This window comes from Thunnus maccoyii, chromosome 11, assembly GCF_910596095.1.
Source record: "Thunnus maccoyii chromosome 11, fThuMac1.1, whole genome shotgun sequence".
Lineage (NCBI taxonomy): Eukaryota > Metazoa > Chordata > Actinopteri > Scombriformes > Scombridae > Thunnus > Thunnus maccoyii.
Window position 1 is genome coordinate 32883799 of NC_056543.1, and position 21323 is coordinate 32905121.

The following is a 21323-nucleotide window of genomic DNA, read 5'->3' on the forward strand; positions in this document are numbered from 1 at the left end:
GGAACTGCAACAGGCACTCATAAATCTGGAGAGAGAAAACAGGAAATTATATCATCACTCCACAGGAAAGTGTTACCTATAGAGTAGTGAAGGGAATGTGTTTGGGAAGTATTTTTCTGCTATTGTAAATCAGCATTAAATGTTCTTTTTCTTTATAATATCCTCGGTGTTCTGCACGATAGAATCATGAAGTCTCCTGGATCACTTATTTGCACTATAACTTTAGTACTATAACTATTATTATAGTTATAGTATAGTTATAGTACTGTTTGTTAATTACAGTTTTGGTTCTGATAAAAGTTAGTTTGGTATGATGAATGGTTCTAAATACTAGACTAGCAATGAGCATCAACGGCTGTTTCTAAATTAGATGAGTAGCAAAAATCAGAATCAAAGTTTACTCTCAGTGATTGTTGGATAAATTCAGCAATTTGAATCAATTCACTTTTGGATTTTGAATCAATTCAGCAACAGGTTTTGTTCCTGACCACAAATGGTTCTGAATTAGTTAGAACACTGACCCGAAATCATGGCTCTGGTAGCACCTACAGCAATAGTGTTGTAAGTGTCATGGGTATTGTAGTTTTTAGTTGCAGTCTTCTTGCTGAACTCGTTTGCCTCAGTTTGGCTCAAATAGCTCTAAATAATGACATGACATGTTTCATTATACTTTCTGCCAATTGCATTTACACAACATGAAGGCCTAAAATGTGTTTAAAGCCTTCTCTGTGAGGAATACAATTCTGCGAGAGAAATGCTAAAGCGTTTATGTATTTATTTTTTTATTGGCCTAAATTAGTCAAATGTACACATATTCAGTTAAAAACCAACTGTAATCAGCTTATAATATACCCACCACGTGTAAGGTTTTAATTATAGAATGGAAATTTCCCTCAGGTTGCTACAACCAACAAGTTCACCAAAAAACTAAATTAAATTAAAGCTGCAAACAATGACGAACAAGCCCTCGCACCTCGTGTGTGCCGTGGTATTGCTACTGGTTGCTATATCTATATCTCATGTGTAGACCACACCATGTAAATTTCATGTTAATTGGATGATGTTTGTCACATAAAGCTGACTTCCTGTTGTCAGTACGTGGTGCTATGACTATGACTCAATATTGACATGAAGATATGTTCAGGCCTCATCAAAGATGAGAAATTTGGGGCAGACTGGACAATGTAAGTCAAGTAACAACAACTTCCTGTTTAAGGCCCCAAAAATATTTTGGGCAAATTGATTGACATGCCACGCCAAGGGCCTTCCATGAAAACTCAAAAGCTTCACAATTTAGCATCGCAAAGGCCTTTAGATGTCACCTGCCAAATTTGAAGTCGCTCAGGTTAAATCACTAGGAGGAATTTGTTAAAGTACAATGCCTGCACATGGATTCACTTTGTGAAAAGAAAATGCACAGTAGATTCAAAATGGTGGACTTCTTGCTGGACTTAGGGTATGGCTAATTGGCCATGACTGGTGACCAGCCCTGATCAGTCTCATATATCCCATTTTTTGCTGATCATATTTTCCGAACATAGCTGCACTATGTTTCATGTCACGCACACAGCTGCTGCAGCACAGACAACCCACACAACATGCATGTCGTTCACACAGAGCACAGACAGATCAGCCACACATATACACAACATGCACGTTGCACACACAGAGCATAGACAGCCACCCCACACATACACAACATACATGTTGCGCACACAGTGCACAGACAGTGTAGCCACACACACTAGTGGTGTGCCCGAATACAAATATGTTATTTGGCAAAGCACAAATAGGTGGGTGGTTTTTACGTGTATTTGTTTCATACAAATATTTCAAAAATTATTTGTTTTCAGGAAGAAAAAAAACCCATGTCAAATACCAGCACGCAAGTCAGTTACATCGCTATTTCAGTCTCTCTACTCCACCCTACTGTTACGTCTATCAGCAGGTCTCAACAAGGGGAGTCACATCCACCTGCTACATGATGCACATTTCTTTATTTAGACATCACTCCTGGTGTTGGGGGTGTTCCCCAGAGATAAAACTGAGCTACTGACATAAGCGAAGTGCTCTCAAGGGACTCTCCATAACCTGTTGTTTCCCTTCTCCTTTCCACAAAGTTAGGTTGTAAAAAATAGGCAATAAATGAAAAGTGCAAGGCAAGAATCACCTTTGAAGTTCTTCCCTACACATTACATGGTGTGCTGTCTCTGTGTTATGGGTGTATAAATAGGCAATGAGGCGATGAGTAAAGTTTTAGCTCAGTAGTCATTGCAGGCGTCTATGATCTGCTGTGGGGGACCTCCTTCGTAAGGTAGTTTATTCGTGAACACTTATTGTAACACTTTGATTTTCTAAAATTAAAAGCTTATAAAAAACCCAGGATTGTTAAGCTTCTTTCCACTTTTAATCGAATACAAATACAAACACTACTACTAATACTGGGCTCTCTGCACATCCCTAACACACACACAACACACACGTCACTCACACGGCTGCAGCACAGACAGTACAGCCACACACACACAACTCAAAAATGCTAAAAGTAATTAGGGGGCACTATTTAGCTGAAATGCCATGCATAAGCCCAATTGTGATCCTAAGCAAAATATGTACTAGTTTGAACATAGAAGCAAAGTTTTGTGAGTTTTTGCGCATCCTAAAGGCCACAAATGTGTTCATAAAATGAAAATTGACGCATAAAATCCAAAATGACTGACTTCATGTCGAGCAAAAAACTTTGAAAAAATATGTATTATGTCCAGAGTAACAAGAGCAATAATCCCACCAAATTTCATGAACATCCAACATGGGTCTGCATTTGGGGGTGCTATGGAGCCCACTGGCCACACCTTAGCCCAGTCACTACAGAACTTTTCTTTTTTTTTTTTTTTGAGCATTCCAAGCCCCTCAAAAAGGCAATGGTGATGGAGAATAATAATAATCTCTACAAAAACAATAGGTTCCTCGCACTTCATGTCAGGAACCATTTGCCCCTGGCACTTCTTGCTCGGGCCCTAACTAAACAAAGGTATGTCCCTGAACCTGAATAACATTACCATGTAGTATCCAGGAGATGGCAGTATATCTGTATACAAGTACAGACACCTGTACAAGGTGTGTTCTAGTGCACACCTTTTGAATCAGGTTGTACCTTAAGCAGGTTGCGCAGCCACGGTGCGCTCAATAGTTCATGCAGAACTTGAGCACCATTAATGTTTCTGCTGATGGCTTGACCGACATCCTCCACCACACTGGACAGCACTTCACTGACACCTGCAGAAAAAGCACAAGAAAAAATTTAAAAGAAATGAAGATGTTCAATTTGAGAGCATAAGAAACATTTTTAGCCACAGTTTTGGATATTTCTATGTTCTGGATGGCAATACTGGCTGTACAGCCCAACACTTTGGTCTGGAGTAAAATATCTCTTCAAATATTATATTACATATATGATAGCCATTTTTTAGTTTAACTGTCATTGTTTATATTAGCATAAAATTTGGTACAGACAGTCATGGTCCGCACAAGATGAACCCTAATGACTTTGGTGACCCCCCTGTCTGTTCATCTAGATCCACCAATCTTTCTGAATATCCTCTTGTCTACTTCAGTTTATGACAGGCAGCCCAGTACCTCTACGAATTGAGTACTTGGACAACTCATGATTTACGGCTAATGCAACATTTGCCATGAATGATTGCAAATCCATGTTGGGACAGTAAGTGTTTTAGTTGCCAAATCTTACCCCTACTGTACAATATCTATAGTATATTTGCCATGACCACTTACGTAAACCTTAACCATACAGTAGTTGCCATACTCAGGTAATGTAGGAAGTGAGAATTTTAAAAACACTGGCATTGAATATAGCCAAAGCTGCATCTCCATTTTTCATCCACCAACATTTTTTGTAACAAGCATTACAGCCTCACAGTCTGCTTGTCTGGCTGTAGAATTTTAAGACCCAATTTTCGTGGCACAGATTGCAGTCAAGTGTCATAGCACACTTTAAGTAATTTCATGGCTAGGTTCATCGCATGCGTCCGTGGCACACTTGGATATGGGGTGGGATCAGAAAGAATACTTTATCACACTTTATAAGCCGGCGTGTTGACAATCATGGCAAATCACATTTGCTTTCATCCCCTTTAAACACAGGGCTTTCCCGGTCATGATGCACTGATAGTTTGAAATCCTGCAGAGACTTTTCCCCAGAGGAAACTTGTTGTCCAGGATGTAAAAATATGGATACAGCAGCTTAAAATATGCTTCAAAGAACAGATGATGACTCTTTTTTAAGTTGAATTCATTTTTCTGGATATGCTGATGATGTAAGTAGAAAAAAGAGCAGAATGTGCATGTACATGGGTTTGTGTGATTTTAGAAAGGTTTATATGAGTGAGCCTTCACCAAATTGTGACAAAATATTATGGAACACAAGGTCCCAATCTGTAGACCTGCTCTGAGCAGGCAAACAGTAGTTGATGCACGGTGAGTCACAAAGATACCAAACCTGCACAGTTGAGGATATAACCTAAGTGCACTGCAGGAAAATAGCAATTCGCTGGTGTGGCACTGCATTTTCTCCCCTGCATCTTAGTCTTGTTTTTAAAATGAGTTTGATTTTCTTCACTCCTCTAGGTGGTGGGTAAAAGATTGAGATTTAATCAAACTGTGCTGTGAGACGATTTTTTTTCTGACAGATGTGTCTAAAAAGTATTTGCAGGGCCCCTCGTTGATATCATGTATCATGTTAGATGAGTTCTAAACTAACAGATGAACACCATGACAACCAGGACATTCAGATAAAGTGGAGCAATTCATGTAGGCTACAGGGTATATCCAATGATGAACACTGCCACCAAAAAGTGAAAGAAATAAGACACTGAAGCCTCACCATGGCAAATACAATATGTGACACTGGTCAACAGGAGTTTATAGTGATATCACGGCAGATGTTTGAGGCTGGATGTTTCTCCAGAGCAGAAGGTGAAAAACAGACATGTTTGGGCCAGACAGGATTAACATGACTGAGGAGGCCTGACCCCACAGTGACCGAGAGACTAATACCATCTGAATTAGGCTTTAGACAAGATTAAATTCAAATTAAGCTCGGGTCAGGATTTAGACCTGAGTTCAGGGTTAAGACTAGAATTCAATTAGCTTTATGCTAGGAGTAAAATAGAAGCTCATATAGGGATGTGTGTGTGTGTGTGTGTGTGTGTGTGTGTGTGTGCTTCTCACCATCCTCCATAGCTTGTCTCATGGTGATTGTCCAGCCACAGAATCACCACAGACGAAAAAAAGCTTAGTTCACTGAAAATAAATGTAAAGCAACTTTCAGTTGTGTGGAAGGTTCAGAGGCACAAAATTAATCATAATCTGGTCTGAGGCAACAGTGTCAAGATGCATATATCTAATGCTCAACATCATATAACAACCTTTCACTAACAAACTAAATGTCATTCTTAAACTACATGAACTGAAATAACTGCTGAATGTTTCTTAGTTTCATGTACACAGATATGATACATGATACACAGAAATGATCTAATCAAGAGCTGATTTAGCATGTAACTGCATGCAACATGTTTTGACTGCAAAAGAAGTTCACATAGGGCTAGTAGCAGGCCTGTGTTTTGCCATATTGTCTAAAGTAATCATATGGAGGTGAAACTGATACTAAATACAAATGTTTTTGATGGATCACTGCATAGAAAAAGTTGGACAGAAGTTGCTAATTCAAATGGATGTTTATAACTGACAGATTGGGTAATAATTTAAATAACTTTCTATTCTCCTCTTGTACTCTGATCGTATAAAATACTTTCTTACCCTTCCTATTCCTCACTGGGCAACTTGAGTCAAGGAAGTTTGCAAACACAAATACACACAAACAATTAATCAGAAATAATTGATTTGTAGTGATACTTTAAGCAGACTATTGTGTTTTAATCAGTATCACAGGTGTCAACCTTATAATCACTCATGCAGCCAGTTTAAAAGGAGAAAATGACTCACTCTGCTGTTTTGTGCCACTGTGTGCATCACATTGAACATGGAAAACAAAAGGAAAACTAGAGAGTGGTTTGAAGACATTAGAAAAAAGGTAGTAACCACGTAAAGGTTACAAGACCATCTCCAAAACCACTATTGCCAATATTATTAAGAAGTTTAAGGCTGATGGAATTGTAGCCAACATCTCTGGACGTGGTCGCAACAGGAAAATTGGAGAGATAGAACAGAAGGTTCTATCTGGTTGAGAAAGAACTTCAATACAGATCCAAGCTGATCTTTAAGTTCAAAGTACAGTAGTTTCAAGTCGCACTATCTGTCACTGTCTGAATGAAAATGGGCTCCATTGGTAGAAGACCCAGGACACAAAAAAGCCAGACTGGACTTTGCCAAAATGCATGTTGACAAGCCACAGTCCTTCTGGGAGAATGTGCTTTGTACAGATAAAAATCAGAGATTTTTGGTAAATCACACCAACCCTGTTTGTTTACAGAAGAAAAAAATGAAGCCTTCAAAGAAAAGGACACCATGCCTACCATGGAACATGGAGGAAGCTAAGTGATGTTTTGGGGTTGCTTTGCTGCCTCAGGCACTGGGTGCCTTGAATCTGTGCAGGACACAATGAAATCAGAAGACTATGAAGGCACCTTGGAGCGAAACATACAGCCCAATGTCAGAAAGCTGTGTCTTGGTTGCAGGTTATGGGTCTTCCAGCAGGATAACAACCCCACACATACATCAAAAAACACCCCAGAGTGGATGAGAAGAAAACGTTGACCCGTTCTGAAGTGACCTGCTATGAGTCCTGATCTGAATCCCATTGAACATCTGTGGAAAGAGCTGAAACTTGCAGTTGGGAGACGGCAGCCATCAAACCTGAGAGAACTGAAGCAGTTTGCTCAAGAAGAGTGGGCCGAACTACCAGTGGAGAAGTGTAGAAACCTTTATCAGAGTTACAGAAAGCGTTTGACTGCAGTTATTGCCTCCAAAGGCTGTGCTACAAAATATTAACTAAAGAGTACCAATATTTTTGGCCATGCTGTTTTCATTTGTTTTATTGTATTAAATAATGTAAAATGGCAAATCCAAAGTAAAGTTTCAGTTATTTTCAATGTGAAATTAAGAATGATGGATACCATATACTTCTGTCAGTTTCAACTTAATACAGAGAAAAATTTAAATTTTTTTGATTTTAAAATATTTTTAAAAAGCCAATATTTGTATTTATATACATAATATCTGTATTTGACTACTTTTAGACTAAACATATATTAGTGTATATATACATATATATACACACACACACACACACACGTCTAATCATTAACTTTTTTATTAAAATTCCTTTTTAAACATGAAAACTAAAAATAAATAAATGTGAAAATAAATAAATAAACCAAATTGTATGAGTGTCTTGTTACATGTAGAAGATGCTTTTAGTTAATTTATCAACAACCTGATCAAATCAAATCCATCAAAACGGCCAATATATGATCATACTGTATGTTATCACCAGTTTAGTCTATAAAATTGGATTTATTGCCCCTTTAAACTTACTCAAGATGAGCTGAAAAATACAAAAGCCCTACCAGTGTTATCATTTTCAAAGTCATAAATCAGCTGATAACATCCTTGATATTCCACTGTGAGTGTTAATAATCTGTTAATTTTATTAGAGTATGTTACATGTCCCCCAACAACAGGGTTTTCTTCATATGAAAGACTTGAAGATTTTAAACACCCCTTGTGTTATTTTAGCACTTCCTTTTACAGCAGCAGGTTTCTAAATGTGGACTAATTTGAAGTTACGTCTCCTCTTTAGCCTATTATCTTGGCTCAGCTTCTGTTTCCACTGACGCTGCTCAGGAAGAGTTTCCATTAACAGACCTGAAAGTCATGAAAAGTCAACTGACTACGTCACGCAGCCTTACAGAGCTATAAAGCCTGGCCTTGTTTCTGCTGCTTAAACTCTGTTGTACTTTAGGCCTACTTTAACTGTCAGTGTGATACAGAAGTGTTTTGTAGATTTTTATTAAATAGGGATATGTTTGTGGTTTTAAACAGTAAAATTCTAAATGCCTAATGTCTTAAACATGACTGACTTTTGCCCAAAGTGTGAGGGCAGCATTTAGGAAGGTTGTGTCAGTGCAGCCGTTTCCCTGAATCTTAAGTTTTAGTTGCCTAAACTTAACCAAACTGTAACCAGAGGTGGCAGATCAGAAAACAGTCATATGAATTGTTTTTGTAACATTCATACTGATCCTCTATTTACCACTTTGCTGGATTTTTGACAACTTCTTGGACTAAGTTGGCCACCTGGATTCCTGGTTTTGAAGGCATGTTTCCACAACAGGAACGACCTGTAACTTGGAGCTTGGATTACCATCCGTGCAAAGCTAAAATATTCATTATTTGTCAGTTGGTTTGTGGTAATTCAGGAAAATGCAAATTAATTGACAGTGAACACAGTAAACATTATACTTGCTACACATCAGCTTTCGGCATTGTTATTGTGAGCATGTTAGCATATGGAGAAGAGTAAAAATATAAGACTCAAAACTCTTTAAGGAGAAGAACTTACCACCTCTTCTTCTTCCTCCTCTTCCTCTGGTCCAGTTTCCACAGCAGATATGTTTCAGTGTGTGAACTCTGTGGTGAATTGAATCAGCGGTGTGAGCTGGTGTGTCAGCAGCAGCCAGTGGTGACTGACATTCATGTGATTTTACTACCAAACCAAAACAAAACAGGCACTAATCCTCTTTAACCCGACTTAATCCACAAACCAACGACCTCTCTATCTCTTTCTCTCTCTTCTCTCGTCTCGGTTTCTCTTTGCTTTTATTTTAGGATTTTTAAAAACAATTTTCTTTCCTCACCTGCCGTCCTGTCACTCACTCCATCTATTTCTCTGGTGCGCTCTTTGTCTGTGTCTCTTTACCTCCCTACTGTTCACACATTGTTTCACATCCTCATGCTATCATGCTCTCGCTCTCTCACTCACTTTAAGTACTTCAACAGATGACAAAGCTTCTTAACTCTTTGCTGCTTTTAGCCAGACACTCACACACACACACACACACACACATGCACAGCAGGTCACACGTGCGCAGCAGCAGGCAACACAGTGTTAAGAGTACAACACAAAAACATTGAGTACAGTAGTTTTGATGCATTAAATCCCACTGCAACATCTGGGTCTTCAAGAGGCCAGCCGTTATCAGCTCTGTGTGTGTGTGTGTGTGTGTGTGTGTGTGTGTGTGTGTGTGTGTGTTGGGGGTTATTACAGAGTAATGGTCACTGGGTCAGCTCCTCAGAGATTAACACTGATCCTTCAGAAAGAGAGAGAAAGACAGGAAGAGAGAGAGGTCATAGATATAAGGCAGATATAAGAAAACACAGCTGCCAAATGAAGCATGACAGAGATCCATGTCCTCACACAGCACCCAAAATTCATGCCGGGAATACCTCTTCACCTCAAACAGACACCCACAGTTTAATAGAGTAACTGCTCAGACAATGAAAAGCTACAAATTATACTGGGGGTTATGTTCTTGTACGACAGTTTGTCTCTGCCTGCCAACACATGAGGGATACATTGGCCTCAGATTAATTTTATTACTATTTTTTTGAATTTATGTATTCATTTTTTAAAAAATTTTGTGTCAATTACTAATATTAATAGTAGTATGTTCACGTTTATTTCCATGTCTTATTATTTACTTACTTATGACATTTGTTCTATTCTTCATCTTCCGCTTATAATTTGTGTTCATTGGTGACTCACATACACACACATTCATTTAAGTTTGTTATTTATAATGAATGCTTGAAGTTACAAAAGTAATGAAATGACTATGTTGAATTTATATTTGTTTCTGAATGTTGTGTTAACCTCACAGAATTGCTGCCTTAAGCCTTTTTATTCACTATATTACAGCAAGACCATTATTAATCAGAAATATCATGAAATACTTTCACATTATGAAAAGAATGTGTTTACAACTGTAATGTGAAATACTTGGCCACAGTGACTTGAAGTGTGATTTTTGTGTGTCAAAACTCAGAATTAGACTCTCCCAAAAATTCCTTTGTTTCAGAAGACGCAGGCTGCAGACACCAGCCACAACTAAAGTCCCAGAGGACAAAGAAATTGAATATTCATCAGTAATTCATAGTCAAACTCTGCCTGTTTTTATCCTAACATAAAAACAGCCTCAAAGCGATTCCTTTTTGAGCTGGCCTCCAAGAACTCGAGAAAATTCTTAAGATATCTCTTTTATTTGTTTTTCAACCAAGTATATGCGTATTTCCATGTACAGTATATAATTTTTTAAGTAAACACGCACAGTCTTTTATTTTGAAGTAAACACCGCTAAAGATTTGAGTCAGATTAAACTTTATTTGGCACTCAACTCAAGTTTATACAAGCTAACCAAAGCCTGAATCCTCAATTTAAACTCCTGAAGAAGAAAACAACGCTTGAAACTGGACCTCTAACTGCTTTCTGAAAGCAACACTGCAAACTAGAAGTTAAACCAGCCTAAAGACTCAACATCTCTGCACCCATGAGGACGTGCCCACAGTCCGAAGCCTGATCTGGGCTCTTTCACTGCCAAACACCGCTGTTGATGCTACACAAGACAACGCTGGACCTGCCGAGATGACACCTCTACAATGATGAAACACCTCAATAATAAGGCATAACATGGCTTTGTGATCAAAAGTTGATGTCAAACAATGTTAAAATTAAAAGGATAATTTCTTTAGAGAAGTTGAATTAGCTTTCCCTTAACATTCCCCGTTGCAATACGGTAAGCCTGGAGTCACACACTTCGAGCCACTCTTGCTGAATGATTTTTTAAATAATTTTTATTACCATTGCTAGGCCTTATCTTTTAATTTATTTGTTTTACTTTCATTTTATATTTATATATTATCTTATGCTTTATCATGTATCCTCAAGACGTTTAGCTATTAATAAATGTATTCATTTATCCTAAATGTGTTTGGTTGTTTCTTTGAGCTGCAGTAAACAGGCCAACCCTACTATACAATACTATGTCTGAGACATAGACACCCCATTTATTGTTAATTTATTGTATATATTTTTTAATTTAATCTTACTATGTATCTATAGATACAGTAGTATACATAATTATTATTTACATAAAGCTTTGGGGAAAAAAGCTCACCTTTTATTCCAATTCACACACTTTTGCCTGACAGCCTACAACTACACGTTTGTCTGCCACCTTCTGTTAATGCATTCGATCTGCAACTACATTCCTCTTCCCTGCCAAAATCTCCTGAAGTACAACTTCCAGATGCATGAGCTGCTTGACAATATAGCAACACTAAGAATTGAAGGTGAGCTGATAAGAATGATAATTGATAAGAATGTCAGGGTTCATGCAGGGCCAAGATGCAAGGGCAAGTGCATCACAACTTTTAAACTCTTATACAAGGTGAAAGTGGGTCATAATGTGGCAACAAAATAAACAGAGAGAATCCTAAAAGTGATGTTAAGTGTGGCTTTGATTTGTGTGTGCATGTGTGTGTGCCTCAGAGGAATGAATGGAAAAAGTTATTTCCAATTAGTATGATGCAATTTGTTTAGATAATGCCAACATTGTGTATACAGAAACCCAGAGCTGATGTAAGAATACTGTAATGAGTCATTAGTGTCCTTTACTATGACTTCCCTCGTGTGCCACCTCCAGTGTGATGAACAACAGGCCAGGCCTTAGGGGATGGGCCTGACTACTGCCAGACTGGAAACAGTTAATTATGACCCAATGGTCACAGTGAGCAGCCTCATGGGATGTTCTGCTTAGCAAATACCATCTACCTTTGTAATCAGAAAGAAATGATCCACCATGTTGTATTATGTCAAACTCTCCTGATGACTGTGGCTCTTGGTACCAGAAAAGTTTTACTTTAATTGCCTTTGTAATAAGTAGCTAGATTAGGTGATTAGAAGTAATTATCACAATTATTATGTTAGAAGTGGTCTACAGGTCATTATCTCTGTTGTCCTTTGAGAGCAATTAAACACATTATACAACTCCAGCCTGGCATGAACCCCAACAAACATGACCTTTAGCCAGTGCACTTGAACAATAACAGTAATAATAGTAGTAAAAATAATAATAATATGAATGAATACACAATAATAAAACATGCCTTGAAACAGTTGACTGTGAGCTCCCCAGTGTTTTTCTCATAATGATCATCTTCAGTGTTCTATTACAAAGTTACACACAGCAGCTTGTGTTTATCTTGACCACATGGCTGATTAAAACACTGTAAGAAGTACAGACACCAATCAGCAAAGCTACACCAATAAACTAAATGTCAATGCCTTTATTTTGAAAGGGGAAAAAAACAACCAAAGAATCAGGCCTTTTGTGGTCACTGCTATAGTTAGTAGTCATACAACTCAGAGATATAATATAAACACTGTTGTGTGTGCTAAATCTTTTGCATGATTTGATTGTGATGATCCAGATGAAGAGAGTGAGTATGTGTATACAGACTTTTAACTATCTGGTCTTAAAGTCGTGACATATCACCCCATCAAAATACTGTTTCCAGGTCCAAGACTCATCTTTTCAACATGCTGTGTCCCTTGTTATTTAAACAGATCTGAGTTAAAAATAACGAACCAATTGTAAAACTACCACTTTCCTTGCAATGAGAAAGAGAAGAGGAAATGGATGGACTTGATAAGGTAAGTTAAAATTCTTTAACAAATGAAGAAAAACAAAGTTTTGGTGCCAGTGCTAAGGTTAGCTAGCTAAGGTTAGCACCCACTGACAAAAGCCAAACCAACCCTTTGCAGATATCATTGATAAAGGCTATGAGTTTTGTGCGTAGCTGATGCTACTTCCTACATCCTGTTCATGTTACCTGGTTACATCCTGTTCTTACCTGTCCTTACCAGTTCTCATTATGCATATACTGGTTGTGAAACTGTTAATGTTTATGTTCTCCGTGGTTAAAGAGGTCTCATTCATCTCCTCCATCTCTTAGAGTGCACAACCCATTTACACTGCAGTTAACTATTACTGCACACATACTACCACAGTATTATATTCTTACCATTGTGATATATTCTATTTAGGGCTTGTGCACAAAAGTGTGAGGAACCTATTATTTTTGTAAAGATTATTATTATTATTATTAGGGCCCGAGCACGAAGGTTCCAGGGGCCCAATGGTCCCTGGCAATGAAAGTGTGAGGAACCTATTGTTTTTGTAATTATTATTATTATTATTATTAGGGCCTGAGCATGAAATTGCCAAGGGCACTGAAAGGGTTCCTGGCACTGAAAGTATGAGTAACCTATTGTTTTTGAAAGGATTATTATTTCAAGGGCCTGAGCATGAAAGTGCCAGGGGCCCAATGTACGAACCTATTGTTTTTGTAAAGATCATTAGGGCCTGAGCACGAAAGTGCGAGGAACCTATTGTTTTGATTGTTATTCCTCATCCGCACTATGGAGCCTACTGGCTTGGGTGTGGCCAGCAGGCTCCATAGTGCCCCCAAACGCAGGGCATTTTGGATTTTGTGTGTCAATTTTCATTTTACGAACACGTTTGAGGCTTTTAGGATGTGCCAAAAATTAATGAAAGTTTGCACCTATGTACAAACTAGTAAGTATTGCGATTAGTATCACAATTGGGCTTGGGCGTGGCTTTTAGTATTTTTGAGGTGCTAGGGGTTCTCTATAACGAAGTTCCACTACTCTCAAAACCTGATTTGATACCATAGCCAAACCAGCGATCCTTTTCAGGACACACTCTTTTATTTAAACATATTTTTTTTATAAACATTAACAATTGAACAGAAACTTTGTGTGTTTCATTATTTAAGCATACAGCCTGCATTACAGTAAGAGTTATACATTGAATATTGGCCTGTAGCAAGTAGAAAGCAAAGCAGTCCAAAAACAGACATTTCAAATCAGAGAAACTGTATGACATGTGACAAATGGCAACAAATACAGCTGTGTGATTATGTGCTCTCATTTTGGTTTGCAATCTTGTAGGTATGACTGAAACTTTAAGTGTTTCAGCTCTTTAACAAACACACTACCAATGATACACTGGTATTAGTATCATTTTCTGAATGTTGGTATTGATTTGGTATCTATGTGTCTATGGTATCCATGTATTGGTTCTTGTGACATCCCTAATTATATCCACTTTGTAATGTGGTTATCAAGTTGTTTAGGAGAATGATTCCCAAACTGGGATCCAAAGACCACCAGGAGTCCTTGAGAGGGCTGCAGAGGTTCCCAACAAAAGCACAAATAGATTAATTTCACTTATTTTACACTAATTTCCAGGGAATGTATCTTCTTAGAGGGGATTTTTTCAGACAAAATCCTCTAAAACATGGGTCTGTGGTATATTGTGCATCCATTTTGGAGGTCTTTAACATGAAAAAGTTTGAGATTGCCTGGTTTCTCAAAATCCCAACAGTGCTGTATTTTTCTAGCTTCCATTTATGTCCATTGCTCACTTTTTGCTCCTCTGATGCAGGCAAAATTTATGTTATGTCATATTATGTCATGTCATGTCTTTCTATTTGGAATGCTCAGAATTTGTAAATCTGAACCCATGATTTTAAAGTATTTGTTTTTTAATAAATTAAATTCTGAATGAGTATTTAACAAATTTTGCTTTGATTCTTTCATAAATTTAATAAATAAGTAAATAGTAATAGTATGCATATTTATAATATTTTTGTCAACAAGGGTCATTTTAGTAGAGACATTAAATATATGACAATAGAAAAGAAATAATTTTGTTTTACTTTTGTACAGCACTTTGCAGGCAGGACGTTTTACTGGTGTCATTAAGGTCTTTGATAATACGTTAGTTGCCTTCAGTCCAACATGGTGGAGGCGGAGCTCTGCTGCTGCACACTGATGTTGCAATGAAATGACCAATTAGCTTTCACTTCTTATCAATGTAAGTTCTTTGATCTCCTGGAGCCATAAGTCCAACAGGAAATCAGCCATTTTGAATGTACTTCACATTTTTCTTGCAAAGTGAAGCCATTGACAGGCATTCTAATTTAACGAACTCCTCCTAGAGGTTTATCCCAAGCGACTTCAAATTTGATAAGTTATATCTAAAGACCTTTGCAATTATTACAAAGCTTTTCATATTTCATGGAACACCCTTGGCGTGGCGTGCTGGTGAATTTTGCCCAAAACATGTTTGGGGCATTAAACAGGAAGTTGTTGTAACTCCTCTTTACATTGTCTAATCTGCCCCCAAATGTCTTATGTTTGATAAGAGTCTAGGCCTGAACACATCTACATATCAATATTTAGTCATAGACATAGTGTCACCTACTGGCAACAGGAAATCAGCCTTATATGACAAACATCATCCAATTTACATGAAATTTACATGATGTGGTCTACACATGATATATGTTCTCTTTTGCCACATAGTGGACACTGGAAGTTATAGTTATCTCCCACATGCAATGTCCAATATTCATTAAAATGTATATTCCTGTCATTTTCCTTCTGGTAAATGTATTGCTGCTTTAACATTTCACTTATGTAGTATTGTCTACGGGCAATAGGAGGTGAAGCCTAAATGTATACACAATTTCCAATATGTCATCTCCAGTGCCATGTACTGCTCACAGGAATTATTTTACCAATTTATGCAGTGTCCAATAATCCTCAGTATTCAGAGTGGTGTCAACCAACCTCCAGCAGTAATATCACGGCTGCTGTTCCCTCTGATGTATGAGGCGCAAGGGCCTGTTCGTCGCTGCTTGCAGCTTTAATTTATTACTATATTTTAACTTCTACACTATTTTATGTCTTAGATTCTTATTTTTACTTTTAATTGCGTGTTTCTCTTTTCTATACATATTGTTTGAGCATTATTAGAGGAAGCCTGAGATTTAAGATTTTCATTGCCAATGAAACATCGAATCAACAAACAAAACCAAATCCAGTATTATCCTGAGAAATATGTGCGGATATACACAAAAAAGGGAAATACATAAAAATAAAAAAACACTGCGACCAGCATGTTGGAATGTGAATTGCAGCCAATGATATAACAGTCCAGTAGGGATAGCAGTGCATGAAACAGCAAACATAAGTTAAATATAAACATCAACAAATACTGTACATGAGCCCTGGCAAGATTATATCTTTGACACTATAATCAAGGTATTTTTAAACAGTACAGTAACAACAATGCAGAACTGACCCAGTATTGAATAAGAATCTGCGTCTAGCGCCTAGCCTATAGCCTCACACAGTCAGGAAACATGCTGGCTAGCTTCGTGCATGCTTTTAGAGCCCATATACTACATTCATGGACTGCAACAGTGGTCCATCTTTTGCCTTTTTGGCCATATGGGATCAGATTACCAAGTGGTTCTGGTGTTCCTTAACATGAGAAGGGTTCAGCAGTGGCTCATATGACTGGGCTTAGATTTGAAGCATTGCAAATACCACTGCCTTTTAATTCTTCCACCAGTCAGTCAACAGCTGATCCACTGGAAAACTTTTCTCATTGGGGTTACTGCTTAGTATCTCTCACCTCTTGTGTCATGGTTTCATCAATGCATCTCTGATGTGATTCATGGACAGTAGGTTCTGTCCTACTATTTCAGTCATCAACATTTTGTGGTGTTCCTGAGAACCTTTCGTTTCAGACGTGTTTTTTAATCTGACGGTACCAATACAGGTGTCTACACATCCCGTGTATGAGCTTGCACTTCACACATGCAACCCGAAGCGTATTTTTACGCTTCAAGTCTATTTTCTTTCTTTTTAAGCATATAACTATAGTGATTGTGTTGAGCTCTGAGCACTGCTAAAATGTGTATGACCTATACTCAATTCTGCGCCTGTAGACACAGATAAAGGACTGAAAGTGCTGCTGCTTTGCTAATGTGCTGCTTCCACTTTCGCAGTTCTCGTCGTCTGTACCTGAATGGCATACACTGCTGAACATGGGTTTCTCCTCCCCATACCCAAAGTGCCACCATCTCAGTTTACTTGATTGATTGATAAAATCACCATATCTTTAGTGTAGTTTGAGGAAAGATTGCATTGCACTTTGATGAAGCTTGTGCACATACAGGACTTTTGAATATTGTTCTTTGGTACTGCTTCAAGTGTTCCTTGTTACTATTTCTGGAGTCATACATCTGGCCCAACAAACAAACTTTTCTTCTATCTCAAGTAAAAAAGCACTAGGGGAAAAGAGTGGAGCAGAAAATATCAGCCCATTTCCATGGTGATGAACATTAATGTAATATGGTGTAACATTGTATAATGGGGTACATGCCTGAGTAAAATAGGTCAAACAATGCCTGTGAGTTCAGGCCTGAGGTGATGAAGTTCTTTACATATTAGTAGTTCGTTTGATGGAAAGCTTAATGAGATCCTTGGAGGGTGAAGCAATCTAATAAACACCCTCCATAGACTTAAACGGTTCACTTTCTATATTTTGGAGATGAACATAAACAAGGTCGGGAACCTATGAATGAATAATACACTCCAGTACAGGTTTGATGTTAGTATTATTATTCAAATTCTTTTTAAATATGTATTCATACTAGTTATGTAATTACCCGTTTTATAACTGAACATTTAGTTTTTGACAACATTAATGGATTATGAATTAAATGTAACATATATAACTTTTGGTGGGCATGTGGACGTGCACAAATACAGATATCTTTATTTTCTGATCATGTTTACAGTATACATTCTTATAATATGCTGTAATTCCACAATTATATGCCTTATCTGGATTCACAAAAACCTTCATGAGCCTATGTACATTTTCATTGCAGCCTTGCTACTGAACTCTGTTGTTGTAAGCACTGCTATGTACCCAAAGATGTTAATTGACTTTTTATCTGAAAAACAGATTATATCTTATTCAGCCTGTCTCTTTCAATTTTTTCTATTTTACTCTTTAAGTGGTTCAGAATTCTTATTGTTGTCAGCCATGGCTTATGACAGGTATGTGTCTATATGTAAACCTTTGCATTATCCAACTATCATGAGAAAAAACACTGTCAGCATTTTCCTGATTTTAGCTTGGCTTGTGCCTGCTTCTCAGATTGCAGTGCCAGTAATACTGAGTGCTGATATGAAACTCTGTAGCCTAACTGTAAAAGGAATTTTTTGTAACAACGCCATTTACAATCTCCACTGTGTGAGTTCAAGAGCACGATCTATATTTGGTGTTGTTGCTCTGATGAACATTGCACTTTTCCCTGTGCTCTTCATACTTTTTACATACACAAAGATATTTATAATATCCTACAGAAGTTGTGGACAAGTCAGGAAAAAAGCTGCACAGACTTGTTTACCCCATCTTCTGGTTTTAATCAGCTTTGCCTGTTTGTGTGCATATGATGTCAGTATAGTTAGACTGGAATCTGATTTTACAAAAACTGCACGTTTAATAATGACATTACAATTTGTTCTTTATCATCCTCTCTTTAATCCAATTATCTATGGACTAAAAATGAAAGAAATTACTAAACACCTCAAGAGACTGTTCTGTCAATCAAAAGAGATCTAATCCATTAAAAGTGATATTACAATAATAGTGATGTAAATGATGCTAATGTATAGTCATTTCTTTTGTGATAATGCAGAGATGTGTATATTCTGATACTTAGAGGGTATTTAATATAAGGATTTGTTTCTATGCTATAAAGACCCTCTTTACAATATGTCATGAATATCTCCAGCTTTAACAGTGTAATGATCAATACTCTTATATGTTTTTGTAAATGTCAACTGCAGCTTTGTTAGTCAGTCATGGGCACGCTAGCTGTATGTAGAGAGAGGATGTCTCTTGAATTTCCTCTCCCATGGTTTCTCCCATTTTCCTTATGTGTAAAAGTTTGGTTGTTTTTTTCCCCTTGCCTTGTTAGAAAGGTTGCTAATGCGGCCAAATAAAGCCCAGTCAGAACATTTCTGTGATACTCAGCTATGCAGATGTGATACTGGGCTACATTGTCTATGTATTTCAGCCACTGGAATCGAGAGGAGAGAAGGGGACATGCAACAAATGTCCCCAGGATCCAAATCAGACCGGGGATTTTACAATTATACGGTATGGGTTCTCCATTAGTCACCACAACCAGACACCCGAGATATGCTTCCATTATAATCAAATCAGCTGTCTACACTGTCTGTGTAACAGCTTTACTCCCATTTTGACCCAAAGCATTTGTATTTGCCCTGAGTAAATAGGTTTTTTCTGTTTTTTCCATTTTTCTTGTTTGCTGGGTGATTTGGTCTGAGAGCAAGCAGTATTGCAATCCAGCAGTAATACTGTAGCCACGTTTCAACAGAAGGTACCACTTCCCATGATCACTGTTTGGGCTGCATAACAACTGCAATGTACCAACAACGTAATAATGACAGTAGTCTGAAATGAAAAATGGAATGAAATGAAGAATGAACAAAAAACATTAAAGGACGGGTTGACAATTTTTCAAGTCTGTCTTAAAGCAATAGTCAGGTGCCCAAATGAACATTGAAACAGGTTTTTCTTGCCATACTCATTCCTCCTGTTCATACTGATAATGCATTACAATGCATTTACAATGTAAGTGATGGGGGCCAAAATCCACAAGCCTCCTTCTGTGCAAAAATATATTTAAAGGTTTATCTGGAGCTAATATGAGCTTTAGCTATCCAAATGGGTCAAATCAAGTAGATATCTTTAAATATTACAGTCTTTTGAGTTCCAAAGTCCCTCTTTTTGTTACTATACTTCAACCGCAGCTCAACAGGAAACCCTGTCCAAAGAAACACAGAGGAAATTTGAAGACTGTAAATGTGTCAGATATCCACTTGATATGACTAACTCAGACTGCTGAAGTGTCATATAAGCCTCAGATCAACTTTTAATTGCAATGCATTTTTTGCACAAAATGACTGTGTGGACACACTGTGGATTTTGGCCTCCATCACTTACATTGAAAGCACATTTGAAGGGGATCTTTTAATATCCAGTATGAACAGGAGGAATGATTACAGCGAGGAAAACTTCTTTCAGTGTTCATATGGGCACCTGATGTTGTTGTTGTTGTTTTAAGGCAGACTTGAAAAATTGTGAACCTATCCTTTACATTCATATTCTGGGGGTTAAAAAGCATATATAAAGCTAAAGCTCAAAGGTTGAAGGTGCTACATCTTTCAAAAGATGGACAGCTTCAGAAGGGGAGGAAGGAAGGGAGAGGGACAGGCTGTCTTACGCCTTATTCAGACCAAATCAGGCATTGCAGTGCACCTCCGCACAACCCTGTGGAGGGACGCACTTGCGGAGATGCCCTCTGCAACGCTAGATTTGGGTAGGGGGTGTGGGCATGTTTATTTGTAACCACTGTGAAACAATCAGAAAATAGCGTTTTATTCCTCTTATTCACCGGCTTTCACACTACCAATTCATTCCCTCTCTCACTGCTGCTCTCTCTCGCTAATGTCACAAATGTCTGAATCAGTCGGACCGGACTTTACCCTGCCAACTTCCTAGTACAAAGTCTGAGTAATGTCTGATTGAACCCATGTGAGAATAAAGCAGTGAATTCTCCAGTGAATTCAAATCGAGTGATTTGGCATGTTGATGATGTTTCTATCATGCGACTGGCTCTGGATAAACACAGCAGGCCAGCAAAGCTTCATTGTTTTGACTGGGCCTGAATGCTTCACTGTGAAGTTAGTGCCAATGGGATAGACGACTTCCTCTGATTTCTTGTAAAATCTGTTTTATTTCTGGTGAAAAGCTTAAACGCTGAATTACAACCACAGTGTACTTTTTGCTGCCTCCTGCACGCACTACTGAGGCACCACCCCTTGCCTAAAGCAAACAGAGTATTTCCAGCAGGTGAGAATGCATCTGACAATCTCCTGTTGTGTGCTATATTTTCATCATACCGAGGCGCATGTTTTGGCAATGTGTGTTCTTGTCAGAAGCTCTGTCATAAATTGACATTTTTATCCAGTTTATAAGTCATGTCTTATGCTACACTTTTAGACCCTGGTTGTTTTTATTTATGTTTTAACAAGGTGAAAGATTTTAGTCATCAAGCATTTGTATTTTAAGTTGTATGTTTCCTGGTTCGGACAGCCTGCCAAAGCTAGCACAACCCCGTCACCTCTGCTAAAACCATATCATGGCTTTGGGCTCCAGGTTAGAGGTCCGGCATCTAAGTGCTTGTGACCTCCTTGACCACATCCACAATCAATTGCTCCACTCATCTCCCCATCCGTCAGCTGTGCC

At 38.0% G+C, this 21323-nt stretch overlaps 1 protein-coding gene across 1 annotated transcript; it reads left to right on the forward strand.

Annotated features, from left to right (window-relative positions):
• Window positions 1-17681: 17681 nt before the first annotated feature.
• LOC121906767 (olfactory receptor 11A1-like) lies at window positions 17682-18608 on the forward strand. Its single transcript, XM_042425846.1, has one exon. The coding sequence runs from the start codon at window positions 17682-17684 to the stop codon at window positions 18606-18608; it is 927 nt and encodes a 308-aa protein (XP_042281780.1).
• Window positions 18609-21323: the final 2715 nt, after the last annotated feature.

What these genes read in the sequence shown, in the direction of transcription:
- LOC121906767 (XM_042425846.1), top strand. Translation starts at nt 17,682, where the DNA reads ATGGATTATGAATTAAATGTAACATATATAACTTTTGGTGGGCATGTG.